The sequence below is a fragment of the Panulirus ornatus genome, chromosome 13 (assembly GCF_036320965.1).
Source record: "Panulirus ornatus isolate Po-2019 chromosome 13, ASM3632096v1, whole genome shotgun sequence".
Classification (NCBI taxonomy): domain Eukaryota; kingdom Metazoa; phylum Arthropoda; class Malacostraca; order Decapoda; family Palinuridae; genus Panulirus; species Panulirus ornatus.
Genome location: NC_092236.1, coordinates 61,514,024 through 61,538,109, shown reverse-complemented (window position 1 = coordinate 61,538,109; position 24,086 = coordinate 61,514,024). Strand labels below are relative to the sequence as shown.

The following is a 24,086-nucleotide window of genomic DNA, read 5'->3' as shown; positions in this document are numbered from 1 at the left end:
GATGAGGTACCTGGTACTGATGGTTGTTGTGGCAGATGAGGTACCTGGTACTGATGGTTGTTGTTGTGGCAGATGAGGTACCTGGTACTGATGGTTGTTGTTGTGACAGATGAGGTACCTGGTACTGATGGTGTTGTTGTGGCAGATGAGGTACCTGGTACTGATGGTTGTTGTTGTGGCAGATGAGGTACCTGGTACTGATGGTTGTTGTGGCAGATGAGGTACCTGGTACTGATGGTTGTTGTTGTGACAGATGAGGTACCTGGTACTGATGGTTTTTGTTGTGGCAGATGAGATACCTGGTTCTGATGGTTGTTGTGGCAGATGAGGTACCTAGAGCTAACGGTTGTTGTTGTGGCAGATGTGGTATCTGGTAGTGATGGTTGTTGTTGTGGCATATGTGGTATTTGGTAGTGATGGTTGTTGTTGTGGCAGATGAGGTACCTGGTAGTGATGGTTGTTGTTGTGGCAGATGAGGTACCTGGTACTGATGGTTGTTGTTGTGGCAGATGAGGTACCTGGTACTGATGGCTGTTGTTGTGGCAGATGAGGTACCTGGTACTGATGGTTGTTGTTGTGACAGATGAGGTACCTGGTAGTGATGGTTGTTGTTGTGGCAGATGAGGTACCTGGAACTAACGGTTGTTGTTGTGGCAGATGAGGTACCTGGTTCTGATGGTTGTTGTTGTGGCAGATGAGGTACCTGGTTATGATGGTTGTTGTTGTGACAGATGAGGTACCTGGTACTGATGATTGTTGTGGCAGATGAGGTAACTGGTTCTGATGGTTGTTGTTGTGGCAGATGAGGTACCTGGTACTAAAGGTTGTTGTTGTGGCAGATGAGGTATCTGGTTCTGATGGTTGTTGTTGTGGCAGATGAGGTACCTGGTACTGATGGTTGTTGTGGCAGATGAGGTACCTGGTACTGATGGTTGTTGTTGTGGCAGATGAGGTATCTGGTTCTGATGGTTGTTGTTGTGGCAGATGAGGTACCTGGTACTGATGGTTGTTGTGGCAGATGAGGTACCTGGTACTGATGGTTGTTGTTGTGGCAGATGAGGTACCTGGTTCTGATGGTTGTTGTTGTGGCAGATGAGGTACCTGGTACTAAAGGTTGTTGTTGTGGCAGATGAGGTATCTGGTTCTGATGGTTGTTGTTGTGGCAGATGAGGTACCGGGTACTGATGGTTGTTGTGGCAGATGAGGTACCTGGTACTGATGGTTGTTGTTGTGGCAGATGAGGTACCTGGTACTGATGGTTGTTGTTGTGGCAGATGAGGTAACTGGTACTGACGGTTGTTGTTGTGGCAGATGAGGTACCTGGTACTAAAGGTTGTTGTTGTGGCAGATGAGGTATCTGGTACTAAAGGTTGTTGTTGTGGCAGATGAGGTATCTGGTTCTGATGGTTGTTGTTGTGGCAGATGAGGTACCTGGTACTGATGGTTGTTGTGGCAGATGAGGTACCTGGTACTGATGGTTGTTGTTGTGGCAGATGAGGTACCTGGTACTGATGGTTGTTGTGGCAGATGAGGTACCTGGTACTGATGGTTGTTGTTGTGGCAGATGAGGTAACTGGTACTGACGGTTGTTGTTGTGGCAGATGAGGTACCTGGTACTAACGGTTGTTGTTGTGGCAGATCAGGTACCTGGTACTGATGATTGTTGTGGCAGATGAGGTAACTGGTTCTGATGGTTGTTGTTGTGGCAGATGAGGTACCTGGTACTAAAGGTTGTTGTTGTGGCAGATGAGGTATCCGGTTCTGATGGTTGTTGTTGTGGCAGATGAGGTACCTGGTACTGATGGTTGTTGTGGCAGATGAGGTACCTGGTACTGATGGTTGTTGTTGTGGCAGATGAGGTACCTGGTACTGATGGTTGTTGTGGCAGATGAGGTACCTGGTACTGATGGTTGTTGTTGTGGCAGATGAGGTACCTGGTACTAACGGTTGTTGTTGTGGCAGATGAGGTACCTGGTACTGATGGTTGTTGTGGCAGATGAGGTACCTGGTACTGATGGTTGGTTTGGCAGATGAGGTACCTGGTACTGATGGTTGTTGTTGTGGCAGATGAGGTACCTGGTACTAATGGTTGTTGTTGTGGCAGATGAGGTACCTGGTACTGATGGTTGTTGTGGCAGATGAGGTACTTGGTACTAACGGTTGTTGTTGTGGCAGATGAGGTATCTGGTTCTGATGGTTGTTGTGGCAGATGAGGTACCTGGTACTGATGGTTGTTGTTGTGGCAGATGAGGTACCTGGTACTGATGGTTGTTGTTGTGGCAGATGAGGTACCTGGTACTGATGGTTGTTGTTGTGGCAGATGAGGTACCTGGTACTGATGGTTGTTGTTGTGGCAGATGAGGTACTTGGTTCTGATGGTTGTTGTTGTGACAGATGAGGTACCTGGTTCTGATGGTTGTTGTTGTGACAGATGAGGTACCTGGTACTGATGGTTGTTGTTGTGGCAGATGAGGTACCTGGTACTGATGGTTGTTGTGGCAGATGAGGTACCTGGTACTGATGGTTGTTGTTGTGGCAGATGAGGTACCTGGTACTAACGGTTGTTGTTGTGGCAGATGAGGTACCTGGTACTGATGGTTGTTGTGGCAGATGAGGTACCTGGTACTGATGGTTGGTTTGGCAGATGAGGTACCTGGTACTGATGGTTGTTGTTGTGGCAGATGAGGTACCAGGTACTAATGGTTGTTGTTGTGGCAGATGAGGTACCTGGTACTGATGGTTGTTGTTGTGGCGGATGAGGTACCTGGTACTAACGGTTGTTGTGGCAGGAGGTATCTGGTTCTGATCGTTGTTGTTGTGGCAGATGAGGTACCTGGTACTGATGGTTGTTGTGGCAGATGAGGTACCTGTTACTGATGGTTGTTGTTGTGACAGATGAGGTACCTGGTTCTGATGGTTGTTGTTGTGGCAGATGAGGTACCTGGTTCTGATGGTTGTTGTTGTGACAGATGAGGTACCTGGTTCTGATGGTTGTTGTTGTGACAGATGAGGTACCTGGTACTGATGGTTGTTGTTGTGGCAGATGAAGTACCTGGTACTAACGGTTGTTGTGGCAGATGAGGTACCTGGTTCTGATGGTTATTGTTGTGACAGATGAGGTACCTGGAAATGATGGTTGTTGTTGTGGCAGATGAGGTACCTGGTACTGATGGTTGTTGTGGCAGATGAGGTACCTGGTACTGATGGTTGTTGTTGTGGCAGATGAGGTACCTGGTACTGATGGTTGTTGTGGCAGATGAGGTACCTATTACTGATGGTTGTTGTTGTGACAGACTAGGTACCTGGTACTAAAGGTTGTTGTTGTGGCAGATGAGGTATCTGGTTCTGATGGTTGTTGTTGTGGCAGATGAGGTACCTGGTTCTGATGGTTATTGTTGTGACAGATGAGGTACCTGGTACTGATGATTGTTGTGGCAGATGAGGTACCTGTTACCTGGATACTGTATGGCAGATGAAGTACCTGGTACTGATAGTTATATTGTATGACAGATGAAGTTCCTGGTACTGATAACTATATTGTATGGCAGATAAGGTACCTGGTACTGATAGATATATAGTATGGCAGATGAGGTACCTGGTACTGATAGATATATAGTATGGCAGATGGGGTACCTGGTACTGAGAATGATATTGTATGGCAGATGAGGTACCTGGTACTGATCATTATATTGAGTGGCAGATGAAGTACCTGGTACTGATAATTTTATTGTATGGCGGTGAGGTACCTGGTACTGATAATTTTATTGTATGACAGATGAGGTACCTGGTACTGATAATTTTATTGTATGACAGATGAGGTACCTGGCACTGATAGATATATAGTATGGCGGATGATGTACCTGGTACTGATAATGATATAGTATGGCAGATGAAGTACCCGGTACTGATAATTATATTTTATGGCAGATGAGTTACCTGGTACTGATAGATATATAGTATGGCGCATGAGTTACCTGGTACTGATAGATATATAGTATGGCAGATGAAGTACCTGGTACTGATAATTATATTTTATGGCAGATGAGTTACCTGGTACTGATAGATATATAGTATGGCGGATGAGGTACCTTGTACTGATAATAATATTGTATGGCAGATGAAGTACCTTGTACTGATAGTCATATTGTATAGCAGATGAGGTACCTGGTACTGATCATTATATTGAGTGGCAGATGAGGTACCTGGTACTGATAATTTTATTGTATGGCAGATGAGGTACCTGGTACTGATAATTTTATTGTATGGCAGATGAGGTACCTGGTACTGATAATTATATTGTATGGCAGATGAGGTACCTGGTACTGATAATTTTATTGTATGGCAGATGAGGTACCTGGTACTGATAATTTTATTGTATGACAGATGAGGTAACTGGTACTGATAATTTTATTGTATCGCAGATAAGGTACCTGGTACTGATGATTTTATTGTATGGCAGATGAGGTACCTGGTACTGATAATTTTATTGTATCGTAGATGAGGTACCTGGTACTGATAATTTTATTGTATCGCAGATGAGGTACCTGGTACTGATAATTTTATTGTATCGCAGATGTGTTACCTGGTACTGATAATTTTATTGTATGGCAGATGAGGTATCTGGTTCTAGAGGACTCAGTAGTGGAGCTGGTTGAAGGGTCGGTGTCTACTGAAGGTTATGTTACACTCAGTCAACGTAATGTACACAGCTGGAGCGGGCTGATCATCTCAAACACTACCATCAATACTATTGCACCTGCAGCCTTCAACCTGACTCATCAGGTAAACCAAAAGTATTAAGCAGGAAAACACTTTGACTAGCCAAATACGACACTTTGACTGACCAAATAAGACACTTTGACTGACCAAATACGACACTTTGACTGACCAAATAAGACACTTTGACTGACCAAATAAGACACTTTGACTGACCAAATACGACACTTTGACTGACCAAATAAGACACTTTGACTGACCAAATAAGACACTTTGACTGACCAAATACGACACTTTGACTGACCAAATAAGACACTTTGACTGACCAAATACGACACTTTGACTGACCAAATAAGACACTTTGACGGACCAAATACGACACTTTGACTGACCAAATAAGACACTTTGACTGACCAAATAAGACACTTTGACTGACCAAATAAGACACTTTGACCAAATACGACACTGACTGACCAAATAAGACACTTTGACTGACCAAATACGACACTTTGACTGACCAAATAAGACACTTTGACTGACCAAATAAGACAATTTGACTGACCAAATAAGACACTTTGACTGACCAAATACGACACTTTGACTGACCAAATAAGACACTTTGACTGACCAAATAAGACACTTTGACTGACCAAATACGACACTTTGACTGACCAAATAAGACACTTTGACCAAATACGACACTTTGACTGACCAAATAAGACACTTTGACTGACCAAATAAGACACTTTGACTGACCAAATAAGACACTTTGACTGACCAAATACGACACTTTGACTGACCAAATAAGACACTTTGAATGACCAAATACGACACTTTGACTGACCAAGTACGACACTTTGACTGACCAAATAAGACACTTTGACTGACCAAATAAGACACTTTGACTGACCAAATACGACACTTTGACTGACCAAATAAGACACTTTGACCGACCAGATAAGACACTTTGACTGACCAAATACGACACTTTGACCATATAAAACACTTTGACTGACCAAATAAGACACTTTGACTCACCAAATACGACACTTTGACTGACCAAATAAGACACTTTGACTGACCAAATAAGGCACTTTGACCAAATACGACACTTTGACTGACCAAATGAGACACTTTGACTGATCAAACAAGACACTTTGACTCACCAAATAAGACACTTTGACCAAATGAGACACTTTGAACATATACGACACTTTGACTGACCAAATAAGACACTTTGACTGACCAAATAAGACACTTTGACTGACCAAATACGACACTTTGACCATATAAAACACTTTGACTGACCAAATAAGACACTTTGACCAAATACGACACTTTGACCAAATAAGACACTTTGACTGACCAAATAAGACACTTTGACTGACCAAATAAGACACTTTGACTGACCAAATAAGACACTTTGACTGACCAAATACGACACTTTGAATTACCAAATACGACACTTTGATTGACCAAATACGACACTTTGACTGACCAAATACGACACTTTGACTGACCAAATAAGACATTTTGACTGACCAAATAAGACACTTTGACCAAATACGACAATTTGACTGACCAAATAACACACTTTGACTGACCAAATACGACACTTTGACTGACCAAATGAGACACTTTGACTGACCAAATACGACACTTTGACTGACCAAATAAGACACTTTTACTGATGAAATAAGACACTTTGACTGACCAAATAAGACACTTTGACTGACCAAATAAGACACTTTGACTGACCAAATAAGACACTTTTACAGACCAAATAAGACACTTTGACTGACCAAATAAGACTCTTTGACTGACCAAATAAGACACTTTAACTGACCAAATAAGACACTTTTACTGATAAAATAAGACACTTTGACTGACCAAATAAGACACTTTGACTGACCAAATAAGACACTTTAACTGACCAAATAAGACACTTTGACCAAATACGACACTTTGACCAAATACGACACTTTCACTGACCAAATAAGACACTTTTACTGATAAAATAAGACACTTTGACTGACCAAATAAGACACTTTGGCTGACCAAATAAGACACTTTTACTGATAAAATAAGACACTTCGACTGACCAAATAAGACACTTTGGCTGACCAAATAAGACACTTTGACTGACCAAATACGACACTTTGACTGACCAAATACGACACTTTGACTGACCAAATACGACACTTTGACTGACCAAATACGACACTTTGACTGACCAAATACGACACTTTGACTGACCAAATACGACACTTTGACTGACCAAATAAGACACTTTTACTGATAAGATGAGACACTTTGACTGACCAAATAAGACACTTTGACTGACCAAGTAAGACACTTTGACTGACCAAATAAGACACTGACTGACCAAATGAGACACTTTGACTGAACAAATAAGACACTTTGACTGACCAAATGAGACACTTTGACTGACCAGTTAAGACACATTGAATGACCAAATAAGACACTTTGACTGACCAAATAAGACACTTTGACTGACCAAATGAGACATTGACTGACCATATAAGACACTTTGGCTGACCAAATAAGATACTTTGACTGACCAAATAAGACACTTTGACTGACCAAATGAGACATTGACTGACCAGATAAGACACTTTGACCAAATACGACACTTTGACTGACCAATTACGACACTTTGACTGACCAAATGAGACATTGACTGACCAAATAAGACACTTTGACTGACCAAATGAGACACTTTGACCAATGAGACACTTTGACCAAATGAGACACTTTGACTAACCAAATGAGACATTGACTGACCAAATAAGACACTTTGACTGACCAAACAAGACATTTCGTTTGACCATACCAGACAGTTTATAACTGTTGACAGTTTAAACTACGTTGCAGACAGTCGAACCTTCCACTCTTTTAGAATTCTATTATAACATCAGTTGTTTTTTAAACATGAAGAAGAACAACAAGAGGTAAACAGTGAATACATGTGTGCATTTGTTGAGTCCTTAGTGCATTCTGTTTGTGGAGAGAGAGAGAGAGAGAGAGAGAGAGAGAGAGAGAGAGAGAGAGAGAGAGAGAGAGAGAGAGATCGGTTCATGGATCTTATGAAAACATTTTATAAATATTTTCCTGTAGTTTCACCACATAGAGAAATTTGTTCTTAGGTGTTTTATATATGGCTTTATTGCTGTATATGATGCAAGTTATCTTGAAGCTCATTATAAACGACAGTTTGAATATCATCCAGATAATTAAGGTCAATTACAAGTATGTCAGTAGATACTTGAAGAATTACATGTAGTATGTCAGTCATAACATCCCATGGTAATCTGTAAGTGTAATGCCAACCTACCTACCTACCTACCACCCAGACTTCTGATAATCTCCCATGGTAATCTGTAGGCACACAACCTACCTACCTACCGACCTAAATACCAACCTAGCTACCAACCCAACTGCCTACCTACCAACCAACCTTCCTACCAACCTACCTACCTACCAACATACCTACCAACCTAACTACCACCCTACCTAACAAATTAACTACCAACCTATCTACCAACCTACCTACATACCTATCTACCAACCTAACTACCAACCTAACAACCAACCTACCTACCAACCTTTCTACCATCCTAAGTACGATCCTACCTACCAACCTACCTACCAACCTAACTACCAAAATACCTACCAACATAACTACCAACCTACCTACCAACCTACCTACCTACCTACAAACCTACCTACCTACAAACCTACCTACCTACAAACCTACCTACCAAATTACCCACCAACCTATTTACTAACCTAAGTACGAACCTTCCTACCACCCTACCTACCAACCTACCTACCAACCTAACTACCAACCTATCTACCAACTTAAGTACCAACCACCTACCTACGTACCTACCAGCCTAACTACCAACTTACCTATCAACCTAACTACCAACCTCCCCACCAACCTACCTACCAACCAAACTGCCAATATACCTACCAACCTAACTACCAACCTACCTGCCAACCTACCCATCAACCTACTTACCAACCTACTTACCAACCTTCCTACCAACCTACCTACCAACCTAACTACCAACCTACCTACCAGCCTTACTCCCGACCTACCTGCCAACCTAAGTACCAACCTACCTACAAATTACCTACCAACCTACCTACCAACCTAACTACCAACCTACCTATCAAACAAACTACCAACCTACTTACCAACCTTCCTACCAACCTAACTACCAACCTACCTACCAACCTACTTTTCTACCTACCATCCTAACTACCAACCTACCTACCAACATAACTACCAGCCTACCTTCCAAACCTAATCACCAACTTACCTACTATCCTAACTACCAACCTACCTAACAACCGAAATACCAACATACCTACCAACCTAATTACCAGCCTACCTGCCAATCTAACTACCAACGTACCTCTTTACCAACCTATCTACCAACTTACCTACTGACCTGAGTACCAACCTACCTACCAACCTACCTACCAACCTATGTACCAACCTAAGTACCAACCTACCTACCAAACTAACTACCAACCTACCTACCAACTTAACTATCAACCTACCTACCAACCTACTTATCAACCTACCCACCAATCTAAGTACCATCCTACCTACCAGCCTAACTACCAACATAACTACTTACGTAACTACCAGTCTACCTACAAACCTACCTACCAACCTAACTACGAACGTACCTACCAACCTACCTACCAGCCTACCTACCAACGTCCCTACCAACTTACCTACCAACCTACTTACCAGCCCACCTGCTAACCTACCAACCAACCTAAGTACCAGCCTTCCTACCAACCTACCTACCAATCTAACCACCAACCTACCTACCAACCTACCTACCAGCCCACCTGCTAACCTACCTATCAACCTAAGTACCAACCTACCTACCAACCCATCTAAAAATCTATCTACCAACGTAAGCACCAACCTACTTACCAACCTACCTACCAACCTATGTACCAACCTACCTGCCAGCCTACTTACCAACCTAACTACCAATCTAACTACCAATCTAACTACCAACCTACCAACCAACCAGACACTCTCTTCTTTTCTACGTTGAAGGTTCCATTCATTGACAACGGTACACATCAAGTCCGGGACTTAATTGAAATGTAGAGAGAATTATGAAACAAAAAGGTAAGGGAAAGTATTTACGAATTTTTGAAAGTGAAAAACCTGTATATTGAAATGTGCCATATCATAATTATTGGCAAATACATGAGAAGAAGGGAAGTTCCAAATCTTCGACGTGTAGGAAAAGTAGTAGGTATCAAAACGGCCCACCCGTTGCTGATGGCCGTACAATAATCATGTGATACAGCAGCTTCTCGAGTATTGTGTGATCTACCTAGTGGTGGGGGGCACACGAGCAGCCAGCTCTCGGGAACAAAAACCATCGTTAATATCTATAGAAGAGGGAAAGTGAACCAACATTGCGACGTAGGGCAAGGGGGTCAAGGGCGATAGTTGGAGGGGTCAGAATAGTCACCCTTCTTAGGGATGGGATGTAGCAATGCATGTCTCCAAGAAGAAAAAGTTCTGGTTTCTAAAAAGAAACGGAACAGACGAGCAAGCTCATGCGCAAGTTCAGATACCCACTGTGTCAGTACATGGGGATGGATGTCATCAGGACCATAAGTTCAGATACCCACTGTGTCAGTACATGGGGATGGATGTCATCAGGACCATAAGTTCAGATACCCACTGTGTCAGTACATGGGGATGGATGTCATCAGGACCATAAGTTCAGATACCCACTGTGTCAGTACATGGGGATGGATGTCATCAGGACCGTAAGTTCAGATACCCACTGTGTCAGTACATGGGGATGGATGTCATCAGGACCATATGTTCAGATACCCACTGTGTCAGTACATGGGGATGGATGTCATCAGGACCGTAAGCCTTGCTTGTGTCCAGAGAAAGAAGCGATTTTCGGACAGTTCGAAAAGAGATTACGGGAGGAGAAATAGGATTAGTAAGAGGAGCATCAGAGATGAAGGAATGTTAGAGTCATCCAAGGTGCAGTTAGAGGAGAAACGGGAACCCAAGAGTTGCTTTGTGTACAAGATAGTCAGTTATAGTACCGTCAGAACGGAAAAGTGAAGGAAAGGTAGAGTGACAGAAGTTGTTAGAGATGACCTTAGCTAAAGACCAGAAAGACCTATCAGTGGACGGCGAGGCGACCTTATCGCACTTCCTTTAAATAAAGGAACGCTTCGCCTCACGGATAAGGTGCTTGCAGTAATTACGGGAAGTGATAAAAGCAGAATGTGAGCCAGAGGAAAGAGAGTTTTTCCAAAGCCGATATGCCTGATCCCTTGCCTGAATGGCCTCAGAACAGGAACGGTTGAACCATGGATTGGATGAAGAGGTCGTCTTGGAGGAAGAGGGGATAAATGCTTCCATTGATACAAGAATAACCTCTGCTATGTGTTTGGTGGAGACACAAGCATCAACACATAAGAGAGAGTAATTTATCCAAGGAAAGTCAGAAAAGAAGTGCCGTTACAATAGATAGGTTTCTGATGACATGATTCAACTGGGCAGAGGTTGTGCAGTTACAGCGGCATGAACTAGAGGTGAAAAACAGATACACACAATATATTAGGAGAGGCAGGACACAGGTACATGTTAGGAGGCTGGTGGTGATGATGAAGGAGAGGCAGGACAGTGGGAGGCTGGTGGTGATGATGAAGGAGAGGCAGAACAGTGGGAGGCTGGTGGTGATGATGAGGGAGAGGCAGGACAGTGGGGGGCTGGTGGTGATGATGAAGGAGAGGCAGGACAGTGGGGGGCTGGTGGTGATGATGAAGGAGAGGCAGGACAGTGGGAGGCTGGTGGTGATGATGAAGGAGAGGCAGGACAGTGGGGAGGCTGGTGGTAATGATGAGGGAGAGGCAGGACAGTGGGGGGCTGGTGGTAATGATGAAGGAGAGGCAGGACAGTGGGAGGCTGGTGGTGATGATGAAGGAGAGGCAGGACAGTGGGAGGCTGGTGGTGATGATGAGGGAGAGGCAGGACAGTGGGAGGCTGGTGGTGATGATGAGGGAGAGGCAGGACAGTGGGAGGCTGGTGGTAATGATGAGGGAGAGGCAGGACAGTGGGAGGCTGGTGGTGATGATGAGGGAGAGACAGGACAGTGGGAGGCTGGTGGTGATGATGAAGGAGAGGCAGGACAGTGGGAGGCTGGTGGTGATGATGAGGGAGAGGCAGGACAGTGGGAGGCTGGTGGTGATGATGAAGGAGAGGCAGGACAGTGGGGAGGCTGGTGGTGATGATGAGGGAGAGGCAGGACAGTGGGGGGCTGGTGATGATGATGAAGGAGAGGCAGTACAGTGGGAGGCTGGTGGTGATGATGAAGGAGAGGCAGGACAGTGGGAGGCTGGTGGTGATAATTAAGGAGAGGCAGGACAGTGGGGAGGCTGGTGGTGATGATGAGGGAGAGGCAGGACAGTGGGGGGCTGGTGGTGATGATGAAGGAGAGGCAGGACAGTGGGAGGCTGGTGGTGATGATGAAGGAGAGGCAGGACAGTGGGGAGGCTGGTGGTGATGATGAGGGAGAGGCAGGACAGTGGGGGGCTGGTGGTGGTGATGAAGGAGAGGCAGGACAGTGGGAGGCTGGTGGTGATGATGAAGGAGAGGCAGGACAGTGGGAGGCTGGTGGTGATGATGAAGGAGAGGCAGGACAGTGGTGGGCTGGTGGTGATGATGAAGGAGAGGCAGGACAGTGGGGAGGCTGGTGGTGATGATGAGGGAGAGGTAGGACAGTGGGAGGCTGGTGGTGATGATGAAGGAGAGGCAGGACAGTGGGGGGCTGGTGGTGATGATGAAGGAGAGGCAGGACAGTGGGAGGCTGGTGGTGATGATGAAGGAGAGGCAGGACATTGGGAGGCTGGTGGTGATGATGAAGGAGAGGCAGGACAGTGGGAGGCTGGTGGTGATGATGAGGGAGGGGCAGGACAGTGGGGAGGCTGGTGGTGATGATGAGGGAGGGGCAGGACAGTGGGGAGGCTGGTGGTGATGATGAGGGAGAGGCAGGACAGTGGGAGACTGGTGGTGATGATGAAGGAGAGGCAGGACAGTGGGGGGCTGGTGGTGATGATGAAGGAGAGGCAGGACAGTGGGGAGGCTGGTGGTGATGTTGAGGGAGAGGCAGGACACAGGTACATGCTAGGGGGCTGGTGGTGATGATGAGGGAGAGGCAGGACAGTGGGAGGCTGGTGGTAATGATGAGGGAGAGGCAGGACAGTGGGAGGCTGGTGGTGATGATGAGGGAGAGACAGGACAGTGGGAGGCTGGTGGTGATGATGAAGGAGAGGCAGGACAGTGGGAGGCTGGTGGTGATGATGAGGGAGAGGCAGGACAGTGGGAGGCTGGTGGTGATGATGAAGGAGAGGCAGGACAGTGGGGGGCTGGTGGTGATGATGAAGGAGAGGCAGGACAGTGGGGAGGCTGGTGGTGATGTTGAGGGAGAGGCAGGACACAGGTACATGCTAGGGGGCTGGTGGTGATGATGAGGGAGAGGCAGGACAGAGGGAGGATGTGGGGATGATGAAGGAGAGGCAGGACAGTGGGGGGCTGGTGGTGATGATGAAGGAGAGGCAGGACAGTGGGGAGGCTGGTGGTGATGATGAAGGAGAGGCAGGACAGTGGGGAGGCTGGTGGTGATGATGAAGAGAGGCAGGACAGTGGGGAGGCTGGTGGTGATGATGAAGGAGAGGCAGGACAGTGGGAGGCTGGTGGTGATGATGAAGGAGAGGCAGGACAGTGGGGAGGCTGGTGGTGATGATGAAGGAGAGGCAGGACAGTGGGAGGCTGGTGGTGATGATGAAGGAGAGGCAGGACAGTGGGAGGCTGGTGGTGATGATGAAGGAGAGGCAGGACAGTGGGAGGCTGGTGGTGATGATGAAGGAGAGCAGGACAGTGGGAGGCTGGTGGTGATGATGAGGAGAGGCAGACAGTGGGAGGGCTGGTGGTGATGATGAAGGAGAGGCAGACAGTGGGAGGCTGGTGTGATGATGAAGGAGAGGCAGGACAGTGGGAGGCTGGTGGTGATGATGAAGGAGAGGCAGGACAGTGGGAGGCTGGTGGTGATGATGAAGGAGAGGCAGGACAGTGGGAGGCTGGTGGTGATGATGAAGGAGAGGCAGGACAGTGGAGGCTGGTGGTGATGATGAAGGAGAGGCAGGACAGTGGGAGGCTGGTGGTGATGATGAAGGAGAGGCAGGACAGTGGGAGGCTGGTGGTGATGATGAAGGGAGAGGCAGGACAGTGGGAGGCTGGTGGTGATGATGAAGAGAGGCAGGACAGTGGGAGCTGGTGGTGATGATGAGGAGAGGCAGACAGTGGGAGGCTGGTGGTGATGATGAAGGAGAGGCAGGACAGTGGGAGGCTGGTGGTGATGATGAAGGGAGGCAGGACAGTGGGAGGCTGGTGGTGATGATGAAGGAGAGGCAGGACAGTGGGAGGCTGGTGGTGATGATGAAGGAGAGGCAGGACAGTGGGAGGCCGGTGGTGATGATGGAGAGGCAGGACAGGGGAGGGCTGGTGGTGATGATGAAGGAGAGGCAGGACAGTGGGAGGCTGGTGGTGATGATGAAGGAGAGGCAGGACAGTGGGAGGCTGGTGGTGATGATGAAGGAGAGGCAGGACAGTGGGAGGCTGGTGGTGATGATGAAGGAGAGGCAGGACAGTGGGAGGCTGGTGGTGATGATGAAGGAGAGGCAGGACAGTGGGAGGCTGGTGGTGATGATGAAGGAGAGGCAGGACAGTGGGAGGCTGGTGGTGATGATGAAGGAGAGGCAGGACAGTGGGAGGCTGGTGGTGATGATGAAGGAGAGGCAGGACAGTGGGAGGCTGGTGGTGATGATGAAGGAGAGGCAGGACAGTGGGAGGCTGGTGGTGATGATGAAGGAGAGGCAGGACAGTGGGGGGCTGGTGGTGATGATGAGGAGAGGCAGGACAGTGGGGGAGGCTGGTGGTGATGATGAAGGAGAGGCAGGACAGTGGGAGGCTGGTGGTGATGATGAGGAGAGGCAGGACAGTGGGAGGCTGGTGGTGATGATGAGGGAGAGGCAGGACAGTGGGGAGGCTGGTGGTGATGATGAAGGAGAGGCAGGACAGTGGGAGGCTGGTGGTGATGATGAAGGAGAGGCAGGACAGTGGGAGGCTGGTGGTGATGATGAGGGAGAGGCAGGACAGTGGGAGGCTGGTGGTGATGATGAAGGAGAGGCAGGACAGTGGGGAGGCTGGTGGTGATGATGAAGGAGAGGCAGGACAGTGGGAGGCTGGTGGTGATGATGAAGGAGAGGCAGGAAGTGGGGAGGCTGGTGGTGATGATGAAGGAGAGGCAGGACAGTGGGGAGGCTGGTGGTGATGATGAAGGAGAGGCAGGACAGTGGGAGGCTGGTGGTGATGATGAAGGAGAGGCAGGACAGTGGGAGGCTGGTGGTGATGATGAAGGAGAGGCAGGACAGTGGGAGGCTGGTGGTGATGATGAAGGAGAGGCAGGACAGTGGGAGGCTGGTGGTGATGATGAGGAGAGGCAGGACAGTGGGAGGCTGGTGGTGATGATGAGGAGAGGCAGGACAGTGGGAGGCTGGTGGTGATGATGAAGGAGAGGCAGGACAGTGGGGAGGCTGGTGGTGATGATGAAGGAGAGGCAGGACAGTGGGGAGGCTGGTGGTGATGATGAAGGAGAGGCAGGACAGTGGGAGGCTGGTGGTGATGATGAAGGAGAGGCAGGACAGTGGGGAGGCTGGTGGTGATGATGAAGGAGAGGCAGGACAGTGGGGAGGCTGGTGGTGATGATGAAGGAGAGGCAGGACAGTGGGAGGCTGGTGGTGATGATGAGGTAGAGGCAGGACAGTGGGAGGCTGGTGGTGATGATGAAGGAGAGGCAGGACAGTGGGGGGCTGGTGGTGATGATGAAGGAGAGGCAGGACAGTGGGAGGCTGGTGGTGATGATGAAGGAGAGGCAGGACAGTGGGGGCTGGTGGGATGATGAGGAGAGGCAGGATAGTGGGAGGCTGGTGGTGATGATGAAGAGAGGCAGGACAGTGGGGGTGGTGGTGATGATGAAGGAGGCAGGACAGTGGGAGGCTGGTGGTGATGATGAAGGAGAGGCAGGACAGTGGAGGCCGTGGTGATGATGAAGGAGAGGCAGGACAGTGGGGAGGCTGGTGGTGATGATGAAGGAGAGGCAGGACAGTGGGAGGCTGGTGGTGATGATGAAGAGAGCAGGACAGTGGAGGCGGTGGTGAGATGAAGGAGAGGCAGGACAGTGGGGGCTGGGGGTGATGATGAAGGAGAGGCAGAACAGTGGGGGGCTGGTGGTGATGATGGAGAGGCAGGACAGTGGGGAGGCTGGTGGTGATGATGAAGGAGAGGCAGTACAGTGGAGGCTGTTGGTGATGATGAAGGAGAGGCAGGACAGTGGGGGGCTGGTGGTGATGATAAAGGAGAGGCAGAACAGTGGGAGGCTGGTGGTGATGATGAAGGAGAGGCAGGAAAATGGAAGGCTGGTGGTGATGATGAGGGAGAGGCAGGACAGTTGGAGGTTGGTGGTGATGATGAGGGAGAGGCAGGACAGTGGGTGGGGAGCTGTTGGTGATGATGAAGGAGAGGTAGGACAGTGGGGGGCTGGTGGTGATGATGAAGGAGAGGCAGGACAGTGGGAGGCTGGTGGTGTGATGAGGAAGGAGGCAGGGCAGTGGGAGGCTGGTGGTGATGATGAGGGAGAGGCAAGGACAGTAGGGAGCTGGTGGTGATGATGATGGAGAGGGCAGGACAGTGGGAGGCTGGTGGTGATGATGAAGGAGAGGCAGGACAGCTGGGAGGGCTGGTGGTGATGATGAGGAGAGGCAGGACAGTGGGAGGCTGGTGGTGATGATGAGGGAGAGGTAGGACAGTGAGAGGCTGGTGGTGATGATGAAGGAGAGGCAGGACAGTGGGAGGCTGGTGGTGATGATGAAGGGAGGCCAGGCAGGACAGTGGGAGGCTGGTGGTGATGATGAAGGGAGAGGCAGGACAGTGGGGAGGCTGGTGGTGATGATGAAGGAGAGGCAGGACAGTGGGGAGGCTGGTGGTGATGATGAGGGAGAGGCAGGACAGTGGGAGGCTGGTGGTGATGATGAAGGAGAGGCAGGACAGTGGGAGGCTGGTGGTGATGATGAGGAGAGGCAGGACAGTGGGGAGGCTGGTGGTGATGATGAAGGAGAGGCAGGACAGTGGGAGGCTGGTGGTGATGATGAAGGAGAGGCAGGACAGTGGGAGGCTGGTGGTGATGATGAAGGAGAGGCAGGACAGTGGGAGGCTGGTGGTGATGATGAAGGAGAGGCAGGACAGTGGGAGGCTGGTGGTGATGATGAAGGAGAGGCAGGACAGTGGGAGGCTGTGGTGATGATGAAGGAGAGGCAGGACAGTGGGAGGCTGGTGGTGATGATGAGGAGAGGCAGGACAGTGGGGAGGCTGGTGGTGATGATGAGGGAGAGGCAGGACAGTGGGAGGCTGGTGGTGATGATGAAGGAGAGGCAGGACAGTGGGGAGGCTGGTGGTGATGATGAAGGGAGAGGCAGGACAGTGGGAGGCTGGTGGTGATGATGCTGGTGGTTATGATGAGGGAGAGGCAGGACAGTGGGGAGGCTGGTGGTGGTGATGAAGGAGAGGCAGGACAGTGGGGGGCTGGTGGTGATGATGAGGGAGAGGCAGGACAGTGAGGAGGCTGGTGGTGATAATGAGGGAGAGGCAGGACAATGGGAGGCTGGTGGTGATGATGAGGTTGAGGCAGGACATTTGGGAGGCTGGTGGTGATGATGAAGGAGAGGCAGGACATTGGGGAGGCTGGTGGTGATGATGAAGGAGAGGCAGGACAGTGGGGAGGCTGGTGGTGATGATGAGGGAGAGGTAGGACAGTGGGAGGCTGGTGGTGATGATGAGGGAGAGGCAGGACAGTGGGAGGCTAGTGGTGATGATGAAGGAGAGGCAAGACAGTGGGAGGCTGGTGGTGATTATGAGGGAGAGGCAGGACAGTGGGAGGCTGGTGGTGATGATGAAGGAGAGGCAGGACAGTGGGAGGCTGGTGGTGATGATGAGGGAGAGGCAGGACACATGTGCATGCTAGGGGGCTGGTTGTGATGATGAGGGAGAGGCAGGACAGTGGGGGGCTGGTGGTGATGATGAGGGAGAGGCAGGACACAGGTGCATGCTAGGGGGCTGGTGGTGATGATGAGGGAGATGCAGGACAGTGGGAAGGCTGGTGGTGATGATGAAGGAGAGGCAGGACAGTGGGAGGCTGGTGGTGATGATGAGGGAGATGAAGGACAGTGGGAGGCTGGTGGTGATGATGAGGGAGAGGCAGGACAGTGGGGGGCTGGTGGTGATGATGAAGGAGATGCAGGGCAGTGGGGAGGCTGGTGGTGGTGATGAAGGAGAGGCAGGACAGTGGGAGGCTGGTGGTGATGATGAAGGAGAGGCAGGACAGTGGGAGGCTGGTGGTGATGATGAAGGAGAGGCAGGGCAGTGGGGAGGCTGGTGGTGATGATGAGGGAGAGGCAGGACAGTGGGGAGGCTGGTGGTGGTGATGAAGGAGAGGCAGGACAGTGGGGGGCTGGTGGTGATGATGAAGGAAAGGCAGGACAGTGGGAGGCTGGTGGTGATGATGAAGGAGAGGCAGGACAGTGGGAGGCTGGTGGTGATGATGAAGGAGATGCACGGCAGTGGGGAGGCTGGTGGTGATGATGAGGGAGAGGCAGGACAGTGGGGAGGCTGGTGGTGGTGATGAAGGAGAGGCAGGACAGTGGGGGGCTGGTGGTGATGATGAGGGAGAGGCAGGACAGTGAGGAGGCTGGTGGTGATAATGAGGGAGAGGCAGGACAATGGGAGGCTGGTGGTGATGATGAGGTTGAGGCAGGACAGTGGGAGGCTGGTGGTGATGATGAAGGAGAGGCAGGACAGTGGGGGGCTGGTGGTGATGATGAAGGAGAGGCAGGACAGTGGGAGGCTGGTGGTGATGATGAAGGAGAGGCAGAACAGTGGGGGGCTGGTGGTGATGATGAAGGAGAGGCAGGACAGTGGGAGGCTGGTGGTGATGATGAAGGAGAGGCAGGACAGTGGGGGGCTGGTGGTGATGATGAAGGAGAGGCAGGACAGTGGGGAGGCTGGTGGTGATGATGAAGGAGAGGCAGGACAGTGGGAGGCTGGTGGTGATGATGAGGGAGAGGCAGGACAGTGGGAGGCTGGTGTTGATGATGAGGGAGAGGCAGGACAGTGGGAGGCTGGTGGTGATGATGAGGGAGAGGCAGGACACAGGTACATGCTAGGGGGCTGGTGGTGATGATGAGGGAGAGGCAGGACAGTTGGGAGACTGCTGGTGATGATGAAGGAGAGGTAGGACAGTGGGAGGCTGGTGGTGATGATGAAGGAGAGGCAGGACAGTGGGAGGCTGGTGGTGATGATGAAGGAGAGGCAGGACAGAGGGAGGCTGGTGGTGATGATGAGGGAGAGGCAGGACAGTTGGAGGCTGGTGCTGATGATGAGGGAGAGGCAGGGCACAGGTACATGCTAGGGGGCTGGTGATGATGATGAAGGAGAGGCAGGACAGTGGGAGGCTGGTGGTGATGATGAGGGAGAGGCAGGACAGTGAGGAGGCTGGCGGTGATGATGAAGGAGAGGCAGGACACAGGTACATGCTAGGTGGCTGGTGGTGATGATGAGGGAGAGGCAGGACAGTGGGGAGGCTGGTGGTGATGATGAAGGAGAGGCAGGACAGTGGGAGGCTGGTGGTGATGATGAAGGAGAGGCAGGACAGTGGGAGGCTGGTGGTGATGATGAAGGAGAGGCAGGACAGTGGGAGGCTGGTGGTGATGATGAAGGAGAGGCAGGACAGTGGGGAGGCTGGTGGTGATGATGAGGGAGAGGCAGGACAGTGGGAGGCTGGTGGTGATGATGAGAGGAGAGGCAGGACAGTGGGAGGCTGGTGGTGATGATGAGGGAGAGGCAGGACAGTGGGGAGGCTGGTGGTGATGATGAGGGAGAGGCAGGACAGTGGGAGGCTGGTGGTGATGATGAAGGAGAGGCAGGACAGTGGGAGGCTGGTGGTGATGATGAAGGAGAGGCAGGACAGTGGGAGGCTGGTGGTGATGATGAGGGAGAGGCAGGACAGTGGGAGGCTGGTGGTGATGATGAGGGAGAGGCAGGACAGTGGGAGGCTGGTGGTGATGATGAGGGAGAGGCAGGACAGTGGGAGGCTGGTGGTGATGATGAGGGAGAGGCAGGACAGTGGGAGGCTGGTGGTGATGATGAGGGAGAGGCAGGACAGTGGGAGGCTGGTGGTGATGATGAGGGAGAGGCAGGACAGTGGGGAGGCTGGTGGTGATGATGAGGGAGAGGCAGGACAGTGGGAGGCTGGTGGTGATGATGAGGGAGAGGCAGGACACAGGTACATGCTAGGGGGTTGGGGGGAGATAATTTGCTTCCCATCATGGAGAACGTGAGAGCTTAAGTCCCCTCCATCATCCGTGTGGGAGGAATGCAACCATTCCCTATGGTGAACGATGAACCCCTTGAAGTAGAGGAACTCGTCTTGCTGGTGAGAGGATGCAACACTCTTATGATTGGAGTTGAGACCTCAGAAAAAAATAGACTGTAAGATTAGGAGAGCAGTAGGTGAAACTGTAAGATTAGAAGAGCAGTAAGCGAAACTGTAAGATTAGAAGAGCAGTAAGCGAAACTGTAAGATTAGGAGAGCAGTAGGCGAAATGGAGTAAGAAAAAGTGTGGTAGTTTGTAGACAGACTTTGAGCCACATAATGTTAAAGTTTGGGGACTCAAGTTTCTTTGCGAATCTAGAGACACAGCACCTACTTACCTACCCAACTACCACCCAGACTTTTTATCACCTCACATAGTAATCTAGAGACATTTCATAACAGAACAGTTTCAGTTATTGTTGATGACAAAACAGTAAGTGATAAGGCTGAAAGAATGAATGGTTTTACCAAGACCTTCACATTGTGGTGTGTGTGGCTTGGGAAACTTTCCTGTACAATATCCAACTGAGAATTTCTCTGATCATTACATGATTCTTGTACCACTGCTACTAAGAACATCATCATCATCATCATCATGATAATGACGTGGTCTTGTATTATAACCAACTTTACTACAAAGACATCAACATCATGAGATTTGATTTATCCATGTAAATATATTACAATTTCTTCATGAAAGATAATATACATTGTTCGTAAGATTATTATTATTGAGAAGATACAGTCAAGAATAACTTATGGTTTTGTAATGAAGAAGAGGTAGCCAGTCATATGAGGAAGAGCAGCTGTGTATGACTTACATATTTTATTATGCCAGTCAGACATGGAGTCAGTAGAGATCATCAATTGTCAACTGGGCAGTGTGGGAAAGGAAGCCCTGAGTGTGGTGGGAGACATTGATGTTACCATAAAAGGTAACTACTTCAGTCACCTCCAGACACAGTCTTTCAAGGTAAGACCAATTCAGCCTCTACCTTCATCACAGCTTAACTCATCAATGTTAGCTTCATCAATGTTACCTTCATCAATGTTAGCTTCATCAACTATACTATGTTATGTTCATCAGCCTCTACCTTCATCACTGCTTAACTCATCAATGTTAGCTTCATCTATGTTACCTTCATCAATGTTAGCTTCATCAATGTTAGCTTCATCAACTATACTATGTTATGTTCATCAGCCTCTACCTTCATCACTGCTTAACTCATCAATGTTAGCTTCATCAATGTTAGCTTCATCAATGTTAGCTTCATCAATGTTACCTTCATCAACTGTACTATGTTATGTTCATCAGCCTCTACCTTCATCACTGCTTAACTCATCAATGTTAGCTTCATCAATGTTAGCTTCATCAATGTAACCTTCATCAACTGTACTATGTTATGTTCATCAGCCTCTACCTTCATCACTGCTTAACTCATCAATGTTAGCTTCATCAATGTAACCTTCATCAATGATAGCTTCATCAACTGTACTATGTTATGTTCATCAGCCTCTACCTTCATCACTGCTTAACTCATCAATGTTAGCTTCATCAATGTTAGCTTCATCAACTGTACTATGTTATGTTCCTCAGCCTCTACCTTCATCACTGCTTAACTCATCAATGTTAGCTTCATCAATGTTAGCTTCATCAATGTTAGCTTCATCAATGTTACCTTCATCAACTGTACTATGTTATGTTCATCAGCCTCTACCTTCATCACTGCTTAACTCATCAATGTTAGCTTCATCAATGTTAGCTTCATCAACTGTACTATGTTATGTTCATCAGCCTCTACCTTCATCACTGCTTAACTCATCAATGTTAGCTTCATCAATGTTAGCTTCATCAACTATACTATGTTATGTTCATCAGCCTCTACCTTCATCACTGCTTAACTCATCAATGTTAGCTTCATCAATGTTAGCTTCATCAATGTTAGCTTCATCATGTTAGCTTCATCAACTGTACTATGTTATGTTCATCAGCCTCTACCTTCATCACTGCTTAACTCATCAATGTTAGCTTCATCAGTGTTAGCTTCATCAATGTTACCTTCATCAATGTTAGCTTCATCAATGTTACCTTCATCAACTGTACTATGTTATGTTCATCAGCCTCTACCTTCATCACTGCTTAACTCATCAAAGTTAGCTTCATCAATGTTAGCTTCATCAATGTTACCTTCATCAACTGTACTTTGTTATGTTCATCAGCCTCTACCTTCATCACTGCTTAACTCATCAATGTTAGCTTCATCAATGTTAGCTTAATCAATGTTAGCTTCATCAATGTTAGGTTCATCAACTATACTATGTTATGTTCATCAGCCTCTACCTTCATCACTGTTCAACTCATCAATGTTAGCTTCATCAATGTTAGCTTCATCAATGTTAGGTTCATCAACTATACTATGTTATGTTCATCAGCCTCTACCTTCATCACTGTTCAACTCATCAATATTAGCTTCATCAATGTTAGCTTCATCAATGTTAGCTTCATCAACTATACTATGTTATGTTCATCAGCCTCTATCTTCATCACTGCTTAACTCATCAATGTTAGCTTCATCAATGTTAGCTTCATCAGTGTTAGGTTCATCAACTATACTATGTTATGTTCATCAGCCTCTACCTTCATCACTGCTTAACTCATCAATGTTAGCTTCATCAATGTTAGCTTCATCAGTGTTAGGTTCATCAACTATACTATGTTATGTTCATCAGCCTCTACCTTCATCACTGTTCAACTCATCAATGTTAGCTTCATCAATGTTAGCTTCATCAACTATACTTTATGTTCATCAGCCTCTACCTTCATCACTGTTCAACTCATCAATGTTAGCTTCATCAATGTTAGCTTCATCAATGTTTACTTCGTCAATGTTAGGTTCATCGATGTTAGGCTCATCAACTATACTATGTTATGTTCATCAATTATACTGCTATGTTCATCAATCATACTGTTATGTTCATCAATTATACTATATGTTCATCAATCATACTGTTATGTTCATCAGTTATACTATATTATGTTCATGAACTATACTATGTTACTATAGACTTACACATTTACTGTACATCTACATCTTGCACATTTACTATACATTTATATCATGTACATTTACTATACACTTACATCATGTACATTTACTATACACTTACATCATGTACATTTACTACACACATCATGTACATTTACTACACACTTACATCATGTACATTTACTATACACTTACATCATGTACATTTACTATACACTTACATCATGTACATTTACTATACACTTACATCATGTACATTTACTACACACTTACATCATGTACATTTACTATACACTTACATCATGTACATTTACTATACACTTACATCATGTACATTTACTACACACTTACATCATGTACATTTACTACACACTTACATCATGTACATTTACTATACACTTACATCATGTACATTTACTATACACTTACATCATGTACATTTACTACACACTTGCATCATGTACATTTATTATACACTTACATCATGTACATTTACTATACACTTACATCATGTACATTTACTATACACTTACACCATGTACATTTACTATACACTTACATCATGTACATTTACTATACAGTGGTCTGGCTCCTGGACCACTGGAGTATGTGTGGTGTGGCTGCTGGACCACTGGAGTATGTGTGGTGTGGCTGCTGGACCACTGCAGTATGTGTGGTGTGGCTGCTGGACCACTGGAGTATGTTATGTGTGGTGTGGCTGCTGGACCACTGGAGTATGTGTGTT

The 24,086-nt window shown here is 47.9% G+C and overlaps 1 protein-coding gene across 2 annotated transcripts in view; it reads left to right on the top strand.

Annotated features, from left to right (window-relative positions):
* The window catches only part of LOC139752970 (uncharacterized), a 58,430-nt gene that overhangs the window by 27,088 nt on the left and 7,256 nt on the right, over nt 1–24,086 (top strand). For both annotated transcript variants that reach the window (XM_071669123.1, XM_071669122.1), the window contains exons 5-6: nt 4,612–4,782; nt 21,133–21,267. In XM_071669123.1, the coding sequence (XP_071525224.1) occupies nt 4,612–4,782; nt 21,133–21,267 (306 nt within the window). The remainder of the gene's footprint in view (nt 1–4,611; nt 4,783–21,132; nt 21,268–24,086) is intronic.